We start from the raw sequence: 23211 nt of genomic DNA, 5'->3' as shown, positions 1-23211 counted from the left end.
AGAAGCCGATTGGCCATCAGCATAGGTTGGACTAGGTTGGACTTGTGCCTTTTTTTCAACCTCGCCTACTTTGTAACTATATGTACACCAGATTTCGCACTTTACAGATTTAGCAAATCAACCCCCCTGTATAATCTCCTTTAGATTTAACAAAACTGTCAACTGTCAAAAATGTCGTCCGAGGACCTTATATCCAATCAGGTAGGCCCTCACACTACATAGTTCTGGGTACATTTATGAAATTGTTCAGTTAGATTTAATGTGTAAGAGTGTAAGACTGGCACTGAATGGGAAAGCTTTAAGAGTTAATGTGGTTAAAGAGGACATGTGTGTGACCAGCATTATTCTCAAGGTGTTGAAAGGTCCTGCAATGCAGTACAGTTTAGAACCCCACGTACCCATAACCCAGTAGTCAAGTTCAAACTTGACTGTCATTTGGAAAAAAGGATGATTGCTAGGTAAGAGAATGAATGAAAAGCAATTTTAATTGCTATACAGATTAGAAATGCAGTGATTACTAAAGGCATTTTTTGAATAGAGCTGATTGTGTGAGAACAGTTTCAATACCCATACAGTACTCGCATCTGAACAATGAGCTCAGTACATGTCCAAACTGTCTCTCTACTGTGCATGTCAGGCCTACTGCTGTTAATGGAAAATTATTTGATGCAGTGACCAGCAGGATGGAATTTCATAAGCAGAAGAATTTCATATCAAAGGCTCTTTGGCATACTATACATAACATTACATGCAAGGTAGCATGGTGTTTCTTAAGCGTTGTAATTATATGACACCAATAATTTTGCAATAAATGTTTTTCTTAATACAGACCAAAAGATGCTGTTCTTAACAAATTGCTGCTTATATATAGTTTTCTATAGACCCTAAAAATCCCAGAGACCCCATCTAAGATCAGAAGTCATATACACATATAGTCTGTACACATCTGCCTTTAAGACCTGTTATCTGCTCTGCTAAACTAATTTAATAAATCTGTCAGAAAGACTTAATCAAACCAGAAAATTGTGCATTTTCATATATTTATGATAAATTTATAATTTTCATGTAAGTTACCCATGCTATTCATTTATACAAACATACAGTTTACTCAAGTGGACCATCTTTGGCTTGGGAATTTGTATTTAGATTTATAAACAAAAGGGTAATTTCTATTTTTATATATGTTTTCAAATTGCTGAATTATTTAATTCTTACACTTTTCATTTTATCGGGTTATATCAACAGATTTATAGATGTAGAAATTATGCAGCCCTGCATAATCTTTGACCCTGCTGTATTTCTTAGCAAGGGCTTTAGTGTTGCCTCCTGAGACATATCTTTGTACCATCTTGAAACCACATGTCAAAACTACTCTTTTCATCAACTTGTTATCCTGAAGGTCACCAAGCAATATTCAAAGCTCATTCCTATAGAAGAAGGAAAAAAACATATTTAAGATGACTAACAACTTAAATGTGTAACTTTACAAAATGGATTGTTAATTTCCTGCATTGATCTTGTGACAACATATTACATATTTTAATAGAACCAAACCCATGTTCCACTCAGCTTTCAGCTTACAATCCCCATCATACTCATCAATGCAATACGCACATTGAATTAAATACCAAGCTTAACAATATGTTTTTAGGAAGAGACCCATGAAAGCACAGAAATTATATACAAACCTATTTACCCAGGTCATGGCAGTTAGTCACATTCAGCTGGATTTGTTTGGTAATGTTGAAGATGTTCTAAAGCTTCTCCAAGCCTATGGCTTAAAAAAGCTACAAAACATCACAAAACAATTCCAGTTGAATGCGACTAACTGCTACTAGCTAAATACAAACTCCATTCACCTAAAATTGGCCATACATAAACAAGGTGTAGGAATCAATCCTCTTTGCTGAGACATTATATTTTAACAGAGGCACCCACAGCTGACAGAATACATTGATCAGCGGCTGCAGCTGATTGACTGCAGTCGCTGATTGATTAAAAAAGGGGGTGCTTAAGCGCTGACGTGAATAAATAACCAAAAATCTGTGATGCTGAGAGATAACCAAATAATATAGCTGCAATTAATAAATAAATGATAGTGCTGAATTATATGTGAGTGGATAATTGCGCTAATATTAACCTCTCATGTGCATACCTAAGTGCAATACCTATGTGTGTGAAACAACCACACAAATGAATATATAAAAACCATACACTATAAACATAAATTTCTAAATATGATACCACTCTAATCCTGAAAAGCAAAAACCTGCATAAATCATATGTGCTTCCCCAAAGGTGTATTTAAAGCAATTGAAAACTAAAAATGCATAAAAACCAAAGTGCATTCAGTGCTGATAATTCTTGCATAAAGCATACGAAAATATATCGTGCATCAGTAATATAAGCTCAGATGAAATATAAATAAATAATCACTAGAATATATAAAAAATCAAAATTCAATACATAAAATGAAAATAATCAGTGGATACGTTCTAACTTAAGTTTGGTGCATTGGTACATAGAAAAAGTCAGTAAAACATGCTTGGATAACAAATAAGATGAGTGGAGTGCCAAATAAGCTAATAACTCCAATGATGATAGTAGTAGCGAATTCAATGTCACTTTTCACCTCTCCGTTCCCAGCAAGGATTACACTGATTCTTCGCTTACTCTCATACCATATAAAATATAAAGAGAGACAGATCCATTGCGCAATAATCTCAGCAAGATGAATAACAATGCAAGGATACTCAGTTGTACTCACATATCCCCTGCTTAAAAAGATTGCGTATGGATTGTAATGATCAGCTGCATATAGCTCTGTATCACGGGCTTTTCGTTCGCCACCAATGCTCACACACAACTATTACTAGCAGTGTCACAGGCTCCTCCTCCCGACGCGTTGTGTCACAGACACGTGACTTTATCAAGGGTGCCTCTGTCACAAGCCTTCTTCCGCATTTATAGCGTGTGTTTTTGTGGCCATGGTTACCCTGGGAGTCAATACGTCATCATTTCATTAGCGCTGTCTCCTTAGTAACCGAACACTCGTTCCAGCTATCCTGATACAGCATGCTAACTTCTCTAATACATATCAGACATTTATTACAACATGTGTGAAAATAAAATAGAATATAAATCTATAATATAAAATCCTATGACAATCTAAAATAAAACCAATGGTAGCAAATACATATAATCAGTATACTGGGGAAACTCCCCCTACCGGGCAAATGTTAAAATTACATTTACCTCAATAGAAATTCTCCAACCATAACATAAGATTCACTATGCATAACTCCACATATATAGGTAAAATACATTAGAGAAATATCACACTATAAAATAGGAGTAACTAATACTGAAAAACAATTATGATCCCAAAGTAAAGAGAAAGATATAAAATCTTACAATAAAATATTCAATTTTAAAACCTATATTAAAATATTATGTTAAAAATCAGATATAAAACAGTTCAAATCAAAATCTATGTTTAAGCCTGATGGCGTGAGAGTGCGCATATTAAATATCTATTTGGATTCCTGCTTACTTAATTCTCTTACTTTATTACTACCCCGCCAATGCGCTTTATACTTTTCAATTGCCTAAAATTTCAAAAGTGCAGGATTTTTTTTTATGACATAAAGCAAAGTGGCGTGACACACTATGTTTGGGAAAACCCTTCACTATGTTTTGTATATGCTCTCGGATTCTTTTCCACATGGGTCTTTTGGTTCTGCCAATGTACTGTAACGAGCATGGACATTGTAGTACATATACTACCCCTTCACTTCTGCATGTCATGAAGTCCTTAATCTTGTGTTGGATGTTAGTACTTGTAGAATTAAAATTGGTGCATTTCTGTCCATTTTGTCTGGTATGTATACATGCATAGCACCGCTTACAAGGGTAAAAACCTTTCCTCTGGAAAAAAGATAATTCTTGAGATTTGGGAGGGTCTACAACATTTTTGGCAATTATGTCTCTCAGGGTAGGTGCTCTTCTGTAGACAAAATGTGGTTTGGTTGGTAATATATTCTTCAGTTGTTGGTCAGCTAAAAGAAGTGGCCGGTGTTTTTTAAAAATTAGTTCTATCTGCCGGTGTTGAATGTTGAAATCCATAATCATTGGAACATCTTGCCACTGTATAGATTCTTTTATCCTATCTTTAACTAGTTCATCCCTATTAATTTCTGACACCTCTTTAATTTTTTCTTCTATAAAGTGTTTGTTGTAACCTTTTTGGATAAACGTATCCCCAACGTCCTCTGCCTGCTCTAAAAAAGTGCTTTTTTCGGTACAATTCCTTCTCAATCTTATGAATTGTCCTTTCGGAATGTTAATCAGCCACGGATCAAAATGACAGCTATCAACAGGGATAAAACTGTTCCTTTCCACTGGTTTAAAAAATGTTTTCGTTAAAATTCCACTGCTTGTTAACTCTATACTTAGGTCCAGATAATGCACATGTTTGGTACTCAATTCATGGGTAAGTTTGATGTTCTTTGTATTTTTATTTAATTCCTCCAGAAATTCACGGAGAGGCTCCTCCTCGGCCATCCACAGCATTATGCAATCATCTATGTAGCGCCTGTACATTATGCGTTATGGAGGGGTATTAGCATATATGGCCTCCTCCTCCCATTCTGCCATGAATATATTTGCGACACTAGGAGCATATTTAGCTCCCATGCCTATTCCATTTAACTGTCTGTAAAAATCAGAGTTGAACCAAAAATAATTGTGCTCTAGGCCAAATGCCAAGCATCTTAAAATGAATCTCTTTTGCTTCAAAATTAGATCACTGAATTTGTTCATGGCCCATTTAGTTGCTCCAATGGCATTCTCATGGTCTATATTAGTATACAGTGATGATACATCTGCAGTGATAAGTACCGTATTTATCAGCGTATAACACGCACATTCATTTTAAGAGGGAAGTTTCAGGAAAAAAACTTAAATTTTAAATATGGAACTTTGAAGAAAAATAAGGGTCAGTGCCCATCTGCAGCCTCACCATTGCCATCAATGCAGCCTGATCAATGCCCATCTGCAGCCTCACAAGTGCCATCAATGCAGCCTCATCAGTACACATCAATTCAGCCTCACCATTGCCATCAATGCAGCAGCCTCACCATTTCCATCAGTGCAGCCTGATCGATGCCCATCTGCAGCCTAGAGGGGACAGGGAGGGGGGCAGGACGAGCACCGACAGATTACATACAGTGAGAATCTCCTATGATAGACAGAACAGTGGTCCAATAGCGGCCCAGGAGATGGGAGTTCCTATTACAGAGGCCGCCAAGTAAACAGGAGATTCTCACTTTATGTAATCTGACGGTGCTCGTCCTGCCCCCCTCCCTGTCCCCTCCGAGGCAGCTAAAACTGAAGTATTGGCGTATAACACGCACGCACTATTTGCACCCGATTTTCATGGTGAAAAAGTGAGTGTTATACGCCAATAAATACAGTATATATTTATGATCCGGTTTAATTACAATCTTATTAAGTTCCTGTATTAATCTAAACCATTGACCAAATCCCCAAAGAAGCCGTTTTGGAAGAATAATGGAAGGAAAAAACCACTAAACCAACACAATGGCCATCATGATTATCCCAACAATAGGGGGTATGATGCATATGATGGCCAATACCATACTGATTATCCTAATCAATCCAATTATCAGTCGCAGAACTACCAAGGAAGATCTGAATATCCTAACCCAGAGTACTCCAATCAATCCAATTATGGAAGACAGGAGATGAGACAGTATCCACAAAATCAAAAACAAGAAGGAAGTCGTGGAGGGTATGAGTATTACCAACAGGGACCTAGACACAGTCCCATTCCAACACACAATCGCTATGAACATTGAGGGATTATAGAGATTCTAATCCACCTACCCCTTTTTTAGACCAGCGCAGGAACAAAACCCCCCCGAGACAAGAGAGACCTATCTACCCAAAAAGCCCAAACGAAAGAGGGGATGCAGAGGAGGACACAAGATCAAAAAGGAAAAGGGAGCTGTAGGAGAAGGGATATATAACATCAGTGGAGTAGAGCTATCACAGAATGAATTAAAATTATTGGATAAAGGCTTGAAATACGCACCGAAACGGAATCTTAACAAATTTTGCCTGTATGTTGATATACAAAAATATACAAGGAAACTTAATATTAAAAAGTATATGCTGAACAAAACAGTTACTACCAACATGGGAACTAGGGAACCCATTGAGACACTTGGGAGAGTTGTGCATAGTCAATTAAGGAACAAGTCCCTTTTTAACCCCCAAGTCCATAATAATCAACACATCGAAGTTTTTAATAAAATGGTGACACAAGAAATTGATAAGTTAAAAATAAGAAGAATCAAGGATCCGCAGGTCATAAGAAATGGATTAAAGGGGGGGCAGGAGGTGGAGCCTAGCGGAGCAGACATGCATTGTTAGAGCTCCACACCGCTGAGGAGAGAAGAGAAGGACAAGGCGGAGCCTGCAGGCTCAAAAGGTATCCATTTGAACCTTTTTGCCCCAGGGAACAAACTGTGAAAGTTTGGGCAGGAAATATGGTACTGGGAGGAAACCGTGGCAGAAATAAAAATCACCTCACAAAGAGCTCACAGGCACTCACTGCAGCTGAAGCAGCTCCAGTCACCTCACAAGATACAGCATCAGGGCGCTCTCACAGACAGAAAATGTCACAGCAAGACTCTCCATTTGAGTCAGATACAGAACAAATCCTCTCACAAACTTCTCCACAAGCCTCCTCAGCATCCCCAGTAATATTATTACAATTTGAAAAGATGCTTCATAAGGCTTTAAAACAAACCTCAGACCAAATAACAAAAAGCCTAACCAAAGAAATAAGAGAGCTGGGAAACCGCACCGCAGCCTTAGAAATAAAAATGGATGAAATTGAAATTACAACCCAAGAAAATATAACAGAATTGGAACAATTAAAAAAAGAGAATTTAATACTTCAAACTAAGCTCGAAGATTACGAAAATAGAGCCAGACGTTCAAACTTGCACATAAGGGGAATACCTGAAACTGTGACAGACCTGCAATCTACTATTACTGCTCTATTACAAGAACTAAAGCCAGATATCCCTATTGAACGTTTAGAACTGGACAGAGTACACAGAGCCCTCACAGCCAAAAAGAAAGATGGACCCCCACGTGATATAATCACAAAATTTCATTATTACAGAACGAAAGAACAAATACTAATTGCTGCAAGAGAAAAAAAGGAACTTAATTTTCAAGGACACAATTATCAAATTTTTACTGACCTATCCCAACTTACTATTACTAAAAGACGATCCATGAAACCCCAACTAATGGAACTGCAACGCCACAACATTATGTATCAATGGGGCTTCCCCTTTTCAGTCAGATTTAACTACCAAGGTACAATTTACAGAAGCAGATCAGCAGATGAACTACAACAAACCCTTTTAAAATTAAATCTGACAGAACCCACAAGCAGCAACACTCCCACACGCAGAAGAATGGCATCATCTTCACCTTCAGGCAGCACCCAGAAAATTTCAGAACAAAATGGGAATCATCATTCTCACAAAAGAGGCCGTTATGCCACATCATCCATGGACCAAGAAGATTCAATGGACTGACATCCTAATTCCTGATATCTCTTCATTTATTATACTAAGAGATGGTTCTCTATAAAAAACCTGTATTTATAACTGAATGTAACTGCATTCTGATAGTCACACACTGTGTGGGATCATGTTACATTCCAGTTATATTTCTTATTACTTCTGATTCATATAGCCTTAGAATATATAAGTGAAATAAGGAAATTCTTGTTCAGTTATATATTATCAGGTAATAACAATAGATTTATTACTTTTTAGGACAAATATGTTCAATAATCCAGAAGTAATGGAAGCTTTTTCTTTCTTTTCTTAAAACAAATATATTATTACCTAACTAGTTCCTAGAATTATGTTTTTGTTTATTCTAATCTGAAGCAATACAACCTCAATTTTATGAGTTAACATATCTAAACAGTTGCATATGAATAAAATATGTAATTGTTTACTCTAAAAGGGTTAAAATCCCAAAATAATTCAAACTATCTTCATCAATACCAAAGTTATTAACAGTACCTTTCTAACTGAATTTTTTAGCCTAGGGCAAGACTAACCATATACAACCACCCTGGAATAATAATTTCAACAAAAACTATATTCTGCACTCCAATTAATGAAACATCATTTTGATGTCTTTTTGACATAGCACTTCTCTCCTGTAAGCGGAAGATCCGTGTACCCCCATTAGCCCTCCTCATTCTCCCAACCATATTATTAGGAGTGTGACAAAGGCACTTATTCCCCTGAGAGAGATATTTATTCTCTTTCACGGGTAAATTGTGATTACTTGCAAAAAATAATTTATACAATGTATCATCTAATCTCATATGTTGTTTGTTTACTCTTTACTCCAGAATTCACTGGTTTCTTTTCTATCTATTCATCTCTTCAGTCCACACAGGTTGATCTGCGCAGTCAGCTCTGCATAACAAAAAGTAAGTCAAAACTATTTGATCTATTGCCATGGCACCACTGAATATACTTTCCCTGAATGTTCAGGGAATAAATGTCCCTCAAAAAAGGACCAAAGCCTTCCGTACTTTCCATAACAAGAAGGCTCACATAGTATGCCTCCAAGAAACACACTTCACCAAAGATTCTACTCCAAAATATATTTCTCCTTTTTATCAACAAATTTACACGGCTTCTGCCTGTACCAAGCAAAGGGGAACTCTAATTGCATTTCACCGATCCACACCATTCACCTTATCATCAGAAATTAAAGACCCAGAAGGTAGATACCTGATACTCATGGGTTATATAATGGATACAGCAATCACGGTGATTTCCTACTACACTCCTAACAAACAACCTACACCATTCCTCTCACATATATTACAAGTGATTAATACACACAAAATAGGAACAGTGATAATGTGTGGGGATTCGAACCAAGTCCTCCTCCCATTTCTAGATAAATCACCTTTTACACCATCCAAAATAACCTCTAGATTACCTTTTTCTCAACTTCTTTCCAAATACAATCTGGTAGATTCATGGAGAGAAAGTAACCCAATGAAAAAGAAATTCACTTATTTCTCGCACCCTCATCAAACCTTCACCAGAATAGATCATATTTTTCTAACAATAGGAATGATACCAGAAATTATTGCATCAGATATAATTCCGATTCCATGGTCTGACCATAATGCAGTATACACTACTATAGCCTCAGCCATACCAAAAGCGCATGACCCAACGTGGTACTTACCGGACATAACGCTCAAACACCCACTACATCAGATGGCCATTGAACAAGCTTTACAGGAATACATATCAATTAATAATACAACAGACATCTCCCCAATAACACTGTGGGAAGCTCATAAGCCTGTCTTGCGTGGTACAATACAAAGACAAATGGCACTATTTAAACGGGAACGCAAAAATCTAGCAAAAAAACTAGAACTCAATTTTAATGCAGCCTACATATCATTTCAAGATAATCCATCTCAGAGTACAAAATCTCATCTGGAAAAATCTAGATTGGAATACGATCTATTTCTCACTGAGTCAGTTGATAAATCCCTCAAACGCTCCAAACACAATTTCTACATGAATACAAACAAACCAGGTACATATTTGGCTTGGGCATTAAATTCAACTAACAAATCTTTCAAACCAATACGTTTGAAATTATCAAAAAATGTTTACACTTGTAATCCAGTTAAAATAGTCCATAAATTTCACTCACATCTCGCAACTTTATACAAGACAAACAATGAATTTAATCCTACAGAGGCTGAATCCTTCTTCTCAAAAATAACCTTACCTGAGTTATCTCAGAATCAAAAAAGCAGTTTGGATGAGCCTATAACTATAGATGAAGTTGCTAACGCCATAAAAGACCTAAAACTTAACAAAAGACCAGGCCCAGACGGCTACTCGGCATTATACTATAAAACATTCTCAGAAATACTCTCTCCCATTCTCACTGAAACTTTTAACAAACTTCTAGATGGACATTCTTTTCGGCAAGAAACACTAATGGCAATTGTTTGTATGATCCCAAAACCCCTTTCTGATGATACTTCCTGTGTGAATTATCGGCCTATCTCTCTGTTAAACCTCGATATTAAATTATTAGCAAAAATAATAGCAAAACGCCTCAATAGCATTATAGGAAAATTAATACATAGAGATCAAGTAGGCTTCATGCCAAATAGACAGGCAGGCGATAATATACGCAGGGCAGTGTTATTGGCACATATTGCTAAAAAACGGAAAATCCCTTTATGTTTTCTATCTCTCGATATTAAGAGGGCATTTGACACAGTATCCTGGCAATATATGCAATATTCATTACAAAAATGGGGTTTTGGACCCCACTTTTTAACATGGATCAAAGCATTATATAATAAACCCAAAGCCTATATAAAATATGCTGGATACAAATCTGAAGCCTTTAATATCGAAAGAGGTACCCGACAGGGTTGCCCATTATCTCCCTTATTATTTGTCCTTATACTCGAACCCATGGCCCAATACATCAGAACAAACCAAACTATAACTGGCGTTGAAGTAGGAGGTATTACACACAAGTTATGTATATTTGCAGACGATATATTACTTTTTCTATCATCACCACAGGTCTCTGGTCCTAACTTAATACCGGCTCTTGATGGATTTGCAGCCCTATCTGGCCTTATGATTAATCCTAAGAAATGCCTAGTGCTTAATATTTCACTCACAAACATGGAATTGATCCCGGCTAGGGCTGCACTCCCATTCATATGGGCAGAAAAATCAATCCCATATCTTGGAATTCATTTAACAGCATCTCATTCTGACTTATTCTCAACCAATTATCCTCCTGTATTAAGACAGATCACAAATCTAATAAAACAATGGTCGCAACTTCCTTTATCCTGGATAGGGAAGATTAATGCAATCAAAATGACTATTCTACCCAAATTGCTTTATCTATTCAGAGTCCTCCCTATTCCAATTCCTTCCTATTTTTTGAGAATAGTACAAAAAAGAGCAACTTCGTTTATATGGGGCTCTTCTAAACCACGTATACCTATACACACACTACATCTTCCCAAAAATAAAGGAGGCCTGGGATACCCTAATTTTACTAACTACTACAGAACAGCACATTTGGCCAGTCTGTCCAAATACCATGCAAAACAGGAAATCCCATTATGGGTATTTATAGAGGCTTCAGAAAATGACCCTCTATTAATATCAAATTTATTATGGCTTGATCCTAAAGACCGCTTTAAAATTCATAATCCCATAACTAAACACTTCTTATCTCTCTGGGATAAACTAAAAACCAAATATCAGTTACAATCTCCACACAATCCTCTCCTTTCTTTTATCAGAAATCCGGCCTTTTATCCGGCATGGATCTACCCAAATTCTTTTAAAGCTTGGACAACATCAGGCATTCAGACACTAAATGACTTCATAGCATCTAAATCATTCCTTTCATTCCCATCGCTTAGAGAAAAATATGATCTACCAAACTCTGAGATATTTAGATATCTCCAAATCAAAAATTTCTATACACCATTCCTAAAGGGGGATACACCATTATCCCAATTATCCATTTTTGAATCAATCTGTACAAAAGATCCATTTGCTAAAGGTACAATTTCATCACTTTATAATCAATTATATGGAGTAGCAAATCTTAATAGACCCTCTTACGTTCAGAGGTGGGAGGAGGACCTCTGACGAACTTTAGAAGACACGGACTGGTCTAACATATGGCTCACATCTAAGTCATCTTCACCCAACATCTTAGCACTGGAGACAAATTATAAAGTCCTAACTCGCTGGTACCTTGTACCCACTAGAGTGGCAAAATATTCACCTAATACCTCAGCTCTTTGTTTTCGAGGATGCCCAGAAATAGGCACATATTTACACATATGGTGGACGTGCCCAGTAATCCAAACCTTCTGGAAGGAAGTCTTCGTGATTGCATCTAAAATATTTAAAAAAATAATACAACCAGATCCATATTTAACTTTACTTAATCTAAAACCGGAATGGTTAACACTCTCTCAATTCAAACTTATGATTCAACTAATAACGGCTGCAAAACAAACAGTGGCCAAGGCATGGAAATCTCCTACATTGGTACTAGCAGAAACAATTCACAGAATGAATAATACAATGTCCCATGCTAAGATGGTAGCCATCGATCAAAATCAAATTCCAAAATTTGAAAAACTTTGGCATCCTTGGATAAAACAACAGTTCCTGTCAAACTTCAATGACTCTGTCCTGTTGCCATGGTAACAGATTAAATGACTTACAGAGACACCCATTCTAAGGCTTCAAAGAGAACTAAAAAGAATAATAAACTGACGAGCGGGACAACCTTGTGGACCATACCTCTACCTTTCAACCCTTTTTCTTCTTTCTCTTTCCTTTTCTCCACCTTACGATTAAAGCTCATTATCAGAATTTATTTGACCTATATACACTCTACTTGTAAACAATATGTATAGTAGGTATAAATCATTTAAATACCTACAAAAGTAACTAAGGAAATGATATATATCTTTAATTTAGGTTTACGTGAACCCAATGTTTAATATTTGAAATTTCATGATATTTACCTATATAAACCCTACTGTAAAACAATGAGCTTACTTTATAGATCCTTGTAAACTTACTTTATGTATCTTTATAACATTGTATACTCAATAAACTTCTTTTGACAAGGAAGAAATGGATTAAAGGAATTGGAGAAGAATAAACAAGTAATAATCAGACCAGCTGACAAAGGAGGAGGAATCGTGGTTCTATCCAAAGATTACTACAATAATGAAATTCAGGAACAATTAAATGACACCAACACATATATAAAACTGAGAGGGAACCCCACGAGGGATTATAAAGTGGAACTACAGGAACTGATTAAAAAAGGCAGCATGAAAAATATTTTAACAAAGAAGGAAGAGACATACCTTATACCAGACACATGCAGAGTACCTGTGATCTACACAGTGCCTAAATTGCACAAAGACCAAGAAAAACCTCCTGGACGTCCCATTATTAATGGTATCCAGTCCATCAATTCCAGACTGGGAGAATATGTGGACAATTTCTTACAACCACTAGTACCTAAAACACCAGCCTATCTAAGAGATATGAAGCATTTAATACAGGAACTTAATAAGATTTTAATTAAACCGGATCATAAATATATATACTTATCACTGCAGATGTATCATCACTGTATACTAATATAGGCCATGAGAATGCCATTGGAGCAACTAAATGGGCCATGAACAAATTCAGCGATCTAATTTTGAAGCAAAAGAGATTCATTTTAAGATGCTTGGCATTTGGCCTAGAGCACAATTATTTTTGGTTCAACTCTGATTTTTACAGACAGTTAAATGGAATAGGCATGGGAGCTAAATATGCTTCTAGTGTCGCAAATATATTCATGGCAGAATGGGAGGAGGAGGCCATATATGCTAATATCCCTCCACAACTCATAATGTACAGGCGCTACATAGATGATTGCATAATGCTGTGGATGGGCGAGGAGGAGCCTCTCCGTGAATTTCTGGAGGAATTAAATAAAAATACAAAGAACATCAAACTTACCTATGAATTGAGTACCAAACATGTGCATTATCTGGACCTGAGTATAGAATTAACAAGCAGTGGAATTTTAACTAAAACATTTTTTAAACCAGTGGAAAGGAACAGTTTTATCCCTGTTGATAGCTGTCATTTTGATCCGTGGCTGATTAACATTCCGAAAGGACAATTCATAGGATTGAGAAGGAATTGTACCGAAAAAAGCACTTTTTTAGAGCAGACAGAGGACGTTGGGGATAAGTTTATCCAAAAAGGTTACAACAAACACTTTATAGAAGAAAAAATTAAGGCGGTGTCAGAAATTAATAGGGATGAACTAGTTAAAGATAGGATAAAAGAATCTATACAGTGGCAAGATGTTCCAATGATTATGGATTTCAACATTCAACACCGGCAGATAGAACGAATTTTTAAAAAACACTGGCCACTTCTTTTAGCTGACCAACAACTGAAGAATATATTACCAACCAAACCACATTTTGTCTACAGAAGAGCACCTACCCTGAGAGACATAATTGCCAAAAATGTTGTAGACCCTCCCAAATCTCAAGAATTATCTTTTTTCCAGAGGAAAGGTTTTTACCCTTGTAAGCGGTGCTATGCATGTATACATACCAGACAAAATGGACAGAAATGCACCAATTTTAATTCTACAAGTATTAACCTCCAACACGAGATTAAGGACTTCATGACATGCAGAAGTGAAAGGGTAGTATATGTACCACAATGTCCATGCTCGTTACAGTACATTGGCAGAACCAAAAGACCCATGTGGAAAAGAATCCGAGAGCATATACAAAACATAGTGAAGGGTTTTCCCAAACATAGTGTGTCACGCCACTTTGCTTTATGTCATAATAAAAATCCTGCACTTTTGAAATTTTAGGCAATTGAAAAGTATAAAGCGCATTGGCGGGGTAGTAATAAAGTAAGAGAATTAAGTAAGCAGGAATCCAAATGGATATTTAATATGCGCACTCTCACGCCATCAGGCTTAAACATAGATTTCGATTTGAACTGTTTTATATCTGATTTTTAACATAATATTTTAATATAGGTTTTCAAATTGAATATTTTATTGTAAGATTTTATATCTTTCTCTTTACTTTGGGATCATAATTGTTTTTCAGTATTAGTTACTTCTATTTTATAGTGTGATATTTCTCTAATGTATTTTACCTATATATGTGGAGTTATGGTTGGAGAATTTCTATTGAGGTAAATGTAATTTTAACATTTGCCCGGTAGGGGGAGTTTCCCCAGTATACTGATTTTATGTATTTGCTACCATTGGTTTTATTTTAGATTGTCATAGGATTTTATATTATAGATTTATATTCTATTTTATTTTCACACATGTTGTAATAAATGTCTGATATGTATTGGAGAAGTTAGCATGCTGTATCAGGATAGCTGGAACGAGTGTTTGGTTACTAAGGAGACAGCGCTAATGAAATGATGACGCATTGACTCCCAGGGTAACCATGGCCACAAAAACACACGCCATAAATGCGGAGCAGGCTTGTGGCAGAGGCACCCTTGATAAAGTCACGTGTCTGTGACGCAACGCGTCGGGAGGAGGAGCCTTTGACACTGCTAGTAACAGTTGTGTGTGAGCATTGGCGGCGAATAGGGATGAGCTTCGTGTTCGAGTCGAACCCATGTTCGACTCGAACATCGGCTGTTCGATCGTTCGCCGAATTGCGAACGTTATGGGCCGTTCGCGCTAAATTCGTGTGGCGCGTCACGGCCCATAATTCACTGCGGCATCGCAGTGCATTGCTGGCTGATGATTGGCCAAGCATGCACTATGACCCGCATGCTTGGCCAATCACAGCGCCGTCAGTAGAGAGAGCTGTAATTGGCCAAAGCCAGGGTGGCTTTGGCCAATTATGGCTCAGGGGATTTAGTACACACCCCACACTATATAAGGCCGCCTGCACGGCGGCCCTGTGTAGTGTGTGTTCCGGTGTGCTGAGAGATAGAGAGAGAGAGAGACAGTGTCATTTGATTTGAGTTAGATAGATTAGGCAGAACAGTCAGTCAGTTAGCTGCACTTACAGTGTATTGTGTATATATATGCATCCCAGGTGTTGCATATATATATATACACTGTATTCAGTTTAGCTAGATCCGTTCCTGTTATCTTCTATCTAGACTATTTACATTTAATGCAGTGCGTCCTGCTCACAGTGTTCAGCTAGATCCGTTCCTGCTATTTACATTTAGTGCAGTGCGTCCTGCTCACAGTGTTCAGCTAGATCCGTTCCTGTTATCTTCTAGACTATTTACATTTAGTGCAGTGCGTCCTGCTCACAGTGTTCAGCTAGATCCGTTCCTGCAATTTACATTTAGTGCAGTGCGTCCTGCTCACAGTGTTCAGCTAGATCCGTTCCTGCTATTTACATTTAGTGCAGTGCGTCCTGCTCACAGTGTTCAGCTAGATCCGTTCCTGCTATTTACATTTAGTGCAGTGCGTCCTGCTCACAGTGTTCAGCTAGATCCGTTCCTGCTATTTACATTTAGTGCAGTGCGTCCTGCTCACAGTGTTCAGCTAGATCCGTTCCTGTTATCTTCTAGACTATTTACATTTAGTGCAGTGCGTCCTGCTCACAGTGTTCAGCTAGATCCGTTCCTGTTATCTTCTAGACTATTTACATTTAGTGCAGTGCGTCCTGCTCACAGTGTTCAGCTAGATCCGTTCCTGTTATCTTCTAGACTATTTACATTTAGTGCAGTGCGTCCTGCTCACAGTGTTCAGCTAGATCCGTTCCTGTTATCTTCTAGACTATTTACATTTAGTGCAGTGCGTCCTGCTCACAGTGTTCAGCTAGATCCGTTCCTGTTAAATTCCTACTGACAGGCAGGCTTGTCTGGTTACAGTATATAAAGCTACCTGAAGAAAATTACAGGTGTTCTATTTGATCCTATTAGTACCACGGTCAGGCAGCTAGACTATTTACATTTAGTACAGTGCGTCCTGCTCACAGTGTTCAGCTAGATCCGTTCCTGTTATCTTCCTACTGACAGGCAGGCTTGTCTGGTTACAGTATATAAAGCTACCTGAAGAAAATTACAGGTGTTCTATTTGATCCTATTAGTACCACGGTCAGGCAGCTAGACTATTTACATTTAGTACAGTGCGTCCTGCTCACAGTGTACAGCTAGATCCGTTCCTGTTATCTTCCTACTGACAGGCAGGCTTGTCTGGTTACAGTATATAAAGCTACCTGAAGAAAATTACAGGTGTTCTATTTGATCCTATTAGTACCACGGTCAGGCAGCTAGACTATTTACATTTAGTACAGTGCGTCCTGCTCACAGTGTTCAGCTAGATCCGTTCCTGTTATCTTCCTACTGACAGGCAGGCTTGTCTGGTTACAGTATATAAAGCTACCTGAAGAAAATTACAGGTGTTCTATTTGATCCTATTAGTACCACGGTCAGGCAGCTAGACTATTTACATTTAGTACAGTGCGTCCTTCTCACAGTGTTCAGCTAGATCCGTTCCTGTTATCTTCCTACTGACAGGCAGGCTTGTCTGGTTACAGTATATAAAGCTACCTGAAGAAAATTACAGGTGTTCTATTTGATCCTATTAGTACCACGGTCAGGCAGCTAGACTATTTACATTTAGTACAGTGCGTCCTGCTCACAGTGTACAGCTAGATCCGTTCCTGTTATCTTCCTACTGACAGGCAGGCTTGTCTGGTTACAGTATATAAAGCTACCTGAAGAAAATTACAGGTGTTCTATTTGATCCTATTAGTACCACGGTCAGGCAGCTAGACTATTTACATTTAGTACAGTGCGTCCTGCTCACAGTGTTCAGCTAGATCCGTTCCTGTTATCTTCCTACTGACAGGCAGGCTTGTCTGGTTACAGTATATAAAGCTACTTGAAGAAAATTACAGGTGTTCTATCCCAGCTTAGTGCAGCTACAGGCCATTAGTATGTCTGGAAGGCCAAGAAGGAGAGGCAGACAGTCACAAGCCAATAAGAGAGGGCAAGCAGGCTCTGTGTCTAGTGCTGGTCGTGGAGACGGTGCATCCTCATCAGCACGTGGCCATGGGACACGCTTGGCCTTTTTTTCGGCAGCTGGCCGTGTTGAGCCGCAACATGCGGAAGACTTGGTCGAGTGGATGACCAAGCCGTCTTCATCCTCCTCATCCTCTCTCACCCATGCCCAGGGTGCTTTGTCTGGCAAAGCAGCGGCCTCTTCCCTCAGCTCAATGTCATCAGTGACTCCTTCCCTAGCTCCACCATGTCCTCATGAGGATTCCCTCGAACTGTTTGACCACAGTGTTGGGTACATGCTCCAGGAGGATGCCCAGCGTTTGGAAGGCTCTGATGACGATACTGAGCTCGATGAAGGCAGTAACATGAGCGCGGACAGAGGGGGTGCCCAAGAAGGACAGCAATCTGGCAGTCATGCTCCCCCTGCTGCAGCATACTGCCAGGTTTGCTCCAGTGATGAGGAGGGAGGGGATGATGAGGTCACTGACTCAACGTGGGTGCCTGATAGGAGAGAGGAGGAGGAGGAGGAGGAGGAGGAGGAGGCGGCAGCACATCACCAACGAGGCAGGATGCCCTCCAGGGGCCAGCCTAAGGGCAGCACATTGACTGCATCACACCCCAAAGCTCCACATGTGCAGGGCGCTGCAGTCTCTGCGCGTTATTCAAAAAGTTCTTTGGTGTGGGCCTTTTTTGAGACGAGTGCATCAGATCGCACCGCTGCTATTTGCAACATATGTCTCAAGCGTATCTCGCGTGGCCAAAACATCTCCCGCTTGGGTACCACATGCTTGACCAGACATATGTTGACCTGCCATGCAGTTCGTTGGCAAGCGTATCTAAAAGACCCACACCAAAGAACAAAGAGGATCTCTCCTTGCTCCTCATCAGCTGAGATTTCCAACCCCACTAGACCTTCAGTCCTCTCTGAGACCTGCAGTGAGAGGAATGAAGGTGTAGAATTAGGTGTGTCACAGCCAAGTACTTGTGGGCAATCTGCTTTTGGTACACCGACGTCAGATTGTACCAGGCAAATTTCCCTGCCCCAGCTGCTGCACCGCCGAAAGAAGTTTGCTCCCAGCCATCCACATGCCCAGCGGTTGAATGCTAGCTTGGCAAAATTGCTAGCACTTCAACTGCTGCCTTTTCAGTTGGTAGACTCTGCCCCCTTCCGTGAGTTTGTGGAATGTGCGGTTCCTCAGTGGCAGGTACCCAAACGCCACTTTTTCTCACGGAAGGCGATTCCGGCTCTCTACCGGCATGTGGAAGGCAATGTCCATGCCTCGCTGGACAGGGCGGTCAGCGGTAAGGTGCATATTACCGCTGACTCATGGTCCAGCAGGCATGGACAGGGACGTTACCTAAGTTTCACGGCGCATTGGGTGACTCTGCTGGCAGCTGGGAAGGATGCAGGACAAGGTGCAGTAGTGTTGGAGGTTGTTCCGCCACCACGCCTCCAAAATGCTGATTGTGACACACCTCTCTCCTCCACCCCCTCCTCTTCTTCTTCCTCCATGGCCTCTTCCTCGGAACCAGCGGTGCTCCGTAGGCGTTCAAGGGGCTACGCAAGTACGCAGGCCAAAAGATGCCATGCGGTGCTTGAGCTGGTGTGCTTGGGGGACAGGAGCCACACTGGGGCAGAGGTTCTGTCAGCTCTGCAGGGGCAGGTTCAGAGGTGGTTGACGCCACGCCAACTTAAGGCAGGAATGGTGGTTTGCGACAATGGCACCAACCTCCTCTCTGCCCTCCGACAGGGACAAATGACCCATGTGCCCTGTTTGGCTCACGTCCTTAACTTGGTGGTGCAGCGGTTCTTGGGCAGGTACCCGGGCTTACAGGATGTCCTGAGGCAGGCCAGGAAAGTCTGTGTGCATTTCCGCCGGTCATATAATGCCAGTGCTCGGCTGACGGACCTCCAAAAGGAGTTTAACCTGCCCAAGAACCGCCTAATCTGTGACATGCCCACCAGGTGGAACTCAACGTTGGCCATGCTGCAGCGGCTGCACACGCAGCAGAGGGCCATCAATGAGTACCTGTGCGACTATGGCACCAGGACAGGGTCAGGGGAGCTTGGTTTTTTTTCCCCACGCCAGTGGGCCATGATCAGGGATGCATGCACTGTCCTGTCACCATTCGAGGAGGCCACGAGGATGGTGAGCAGTGACAGTGCATGCATCAGTGACACTGTCCCCCTTGTCCACCTGTTGGAGCACACGCTGCGTGGAATAATGGACAGGGCACTTGAGGCAGAACAGAGGCAGGAAGAGGAGGACTTCCTTAGCTCTCAAGGCCCCCTTTATCCAGACAGTGTTCCTGCGTGCCCGCCGATCACACAGGAAGAGGACGAGGAGGAAGAGGAGGAGGAGGAAGATTGTGTCAGTATGGAGGTGGAGCCTGGCACTCAGCATCAGCAGCAGTCTTTAAGGGATCAGTCCCAAGAAACACATGGACTTGTACGTGGCTGGGAGGAGGTGGCTGCGGACCATGTCGTTCTTAGTGACCCAGAGGACTCCGGACCAAATGCCTCAGCAAACCTACGCTGCATGGCCTCCCTGATCCTGCAAAGCCTGCGTAAGGATCCTCGTATTCGTGGTATCAAGGAGAAGGACCAATACTGGCTGGCAACCCTCCTTGATCCACGTTACAAGGGTAAGGTTGCGGACCTTATCTTGCCATCGCAGAGGGAGCAGAGGATGAAACATCTTCGGGAGGCCTTGCAGAAAGGTCTGTGCAACGCGTTCCCAGAGACTGGGAGGTTACAAACTCCTGTTTCTGGACAACGTGTTGCTGAGGCTTCGGTCAGTCAAAGAAGGAGCGGTGGAGAAGGTGGCCGTCTGACCGATGCGTTCAGACAATTTTTTGGTCCGCAGCCCCAAGGTATGATCGGTTCCAGCAACCATCGCCAGCGTCTGTTTTACATGGTGCAGGAATACCTAGGGGCAAGATCAGACTTGGACACCTTTCCCACCGAAAATCCTCTGGGTTACTGGGTCTTGAGGATGGATCACTGGCCAGAGCTTGCACAGTATGCAATTGAGCTACTGGCCTGTCCTGCATCCAGCGTTCTTTCGGAACGCACATTCAGTGCTGCTGGAGGCGTGGTAACCGATCACAGGGTGCGTCTGTCCACCGACTCGGTCGATCGGCTGACCTTCATAAAAATGAATGAGTCTTGGATCACCACCAGCTACCAAGCACCTGATGCTGATGTAACCGAATAATTTTTTTTGAAATCTCAGATCCCTTCAAAGACTGCCTATGCTGATGCTGAGTGACTATCCCTGAGTAATTATCCTCTTCCTCCTCAATCATCACGCTGATAGCTTGTAAGAACATTTTTGGTTCTGGGCGCCACCACCAGTGCCTAAGGCACAATTTTTCAGCCCCTGTTTAACAGGGGCGTGTAATTACAATTTTTGATGTAATACTTTGCAGCAGGGCTCGTTCCTGCATTCCAACTAGAGTGTCTGTGAGGGGTTGCAGTGTTGTGGCACCAGCACCAGTGCCTAGGGCCCAATTTTTCTGCCCCTGTCTAACAGGGGCGTGTAATTACAATTTTTGATGCAATACTTTGCAGCAGGGCTCGTTCCTGCGTTCCAACTAGAGTGTCTGTGAGGGGTTGCAGTGTTGTGGCACCAGCACCAGTGCCTAAGGCCCAATTTTTCTGCCCCTGTCTAACAGGGGCGTGTAATTACAATTTTTGAAGCAATAATTTGCAGCAGGGCTCGTTCCTGCGTTCCAACTAGAGTGTCTGTGAGGGGTTGCAGTGTTGTGGCACCAGCACCAGTGCCTAAGGCCTAATTTTTCAGCTCCTGTTCAACAGGGGCATGTAATTACAATTCTTGATCTAATATTTCACAGCAGGGCCCTGTGAGGGCTTACAGTGTTGTGGCCACAGCAACACCTAAGGCCCAAATTTCTGCTGAGTATATAGGGCAGGACCCTACTTTCAAACATCTAACTTACAAACGACTCCTACTTGCAAACGGAAGGAGACAACAGGAAGTGAGATGAAATCTACCCCTAGGAAGGGAAATTCTCTCCTGTAAGAGTTAATATGGGAAAACAATTTCTCCTTTCCACTGATGCTTTCCAATCCTTGTTCCACAAAAAAACCCAAATTTTCAAAAAACATTTTTCATTGGGACAAAAAAGTGAGGTGAAATCTTCTGAAGAGGAGGAAAGACAGCAAAACAAATGTCACAGGGGTGATAACCCTTCCCTATGTTTTCCAAAAAGCTTAGAAAAGATTTTTTGGCTGGAGCTAAACACATTAAAAATGTTCAAAATTACAAACAGATTCTACTTAACAAACCTACAGTCCCTGTCTTGTTTGCACCGCCTGTATACTGCTGTTCAGAGTATATAGGGCCTGGTGGCCCCACACCTTTCCTTATTTTAATTTGGGTGCGGGGTTCCCCTTAATATCCATACAAGACCCAAAGGGCCTGGTAATGGACTGGGGGGTACCCATGCCGTTTGTCTCACTGATTTTCATCCATATTGCCATGACCCGACATGACATTAAACCCGCAAGCAGTTTTAAATGAGATTTTTTCCTTTAAAAATGACATTTGGTGCAGGGACTGTTCTAAACATGGGAAACATGCGTCACTTTACAGGCATACTATAGACACCCCCCAGGTACGATATTTAAAGGAATATTTCACTTTTTTTTTTTTACTTTAAGCATCATTAAAATCACTGCTCCCGAAAAAACGGCCGTTTTTAAAAGTTTTTTTTGCATTGATACATGTCCCCTGGGGTAGGACCCGGGTCCCCAAACCCTTTTTAGGACAATACCATGCAAATTAGCCTTTAAAATGAGCACTTTTGATTTCGAACGTTCGAGTCCCATAGACGTCAATGGGGTTCTAACGTTCGTGCGAACTTTCGGTCCGTTCGCGGGTTCTGGTGCGAACCGAACCGGGGGGTGTTCGGCTCATCCCTAGCGGCGAACGAAAAGCCCGTGATACAGAGCTATATGCAGCTGATCATTACAATCCATATGCGATCTTTTTAAGCAGTGGATATGTGAGTACAACTGAGTATCCTTGCATTGTTATTCATCTTGCTGAGATCATTGCGCAATGGATCTGTCTCTCTTTATATTTTATATGGCATGAGAGTAAGCGGAGAATCAGTTTAATCCTTGCTGGGAACGGAGAGGTGAAAAGTGACATTGAATTCGCTACTACTATCATCATTGGAGTTATTAGCTTATTTGGCACTCCACTCATCTTATTTGTTATCCAAGCATGTTTTACTGACTTTTTCTATGTACCAATGCACCAAACTTAATTTAGAACGTATCCACTGATTATTTTCATTTTATGTATTGAATTTTGATTTTTTATATATTCTAGTGATTATTTATTTATATTTCATCTGAGCTTATATTACTGATGCACGATATATTTTCGTATGCTTTATGCAAGAATTATCAGCACTGAATGCACTTTGGTTTTTATGCATTTTTAGTTTTCAATTGCTTTAAATA

The 23211-nt window shown here is 40.5% G+C and overlaps 1 protein-coding gene across 4 annotated transcripts in view; it reads right to left on the bottom strand.

Annotated features, from left to right (window-relative positions):
* Positions 1 to 462: 462 nt before the first annotated feature.
* LOC141117163 (protein-L-isoaspartate(D-aspartate) O-methyltransferase-like) overlaps positions 463 to 23211 on the bottom strand; it is a 243299-nt gene continuing 220550 nt past the window's right edge. For all 4 annotated transcript variants that reach the window (XM_073609834.1, XM_073609837.1, XM_073609835.1 and 1 more), the window contains one exon: positions 463 to 1427. In XM_073609834.1, the coding sequence (XP_073465935.1) occupies positions 1415 to 1427 (13 nt within the window). In that variant the 3' untranslated portion in view covers positions 463 to 1414. The remainder of the gene's footprint in view (positions 1428 to 23211) is intronic.

This window comes from Aquarana catesbeiana, linkage group LG13 (assembly GCF_042186555.1).
Source record: "Aquarana catesbeiana isolate 2022-GZ linkage group LG13, ASM4218655v1, whole genome shotgun sequence".
Taxonomy (NCBI): domain Eukaryota; kingdom Metazoa; phylum Chordata; class Amphibia; order Anura; family Ranidae; genus Aquarana; species Aquarana catesbeiana.
Note: the sequence above shows the minus strand (reverse complement) of the source record. Positions and strands in the feature narration are given on the sequence as shown.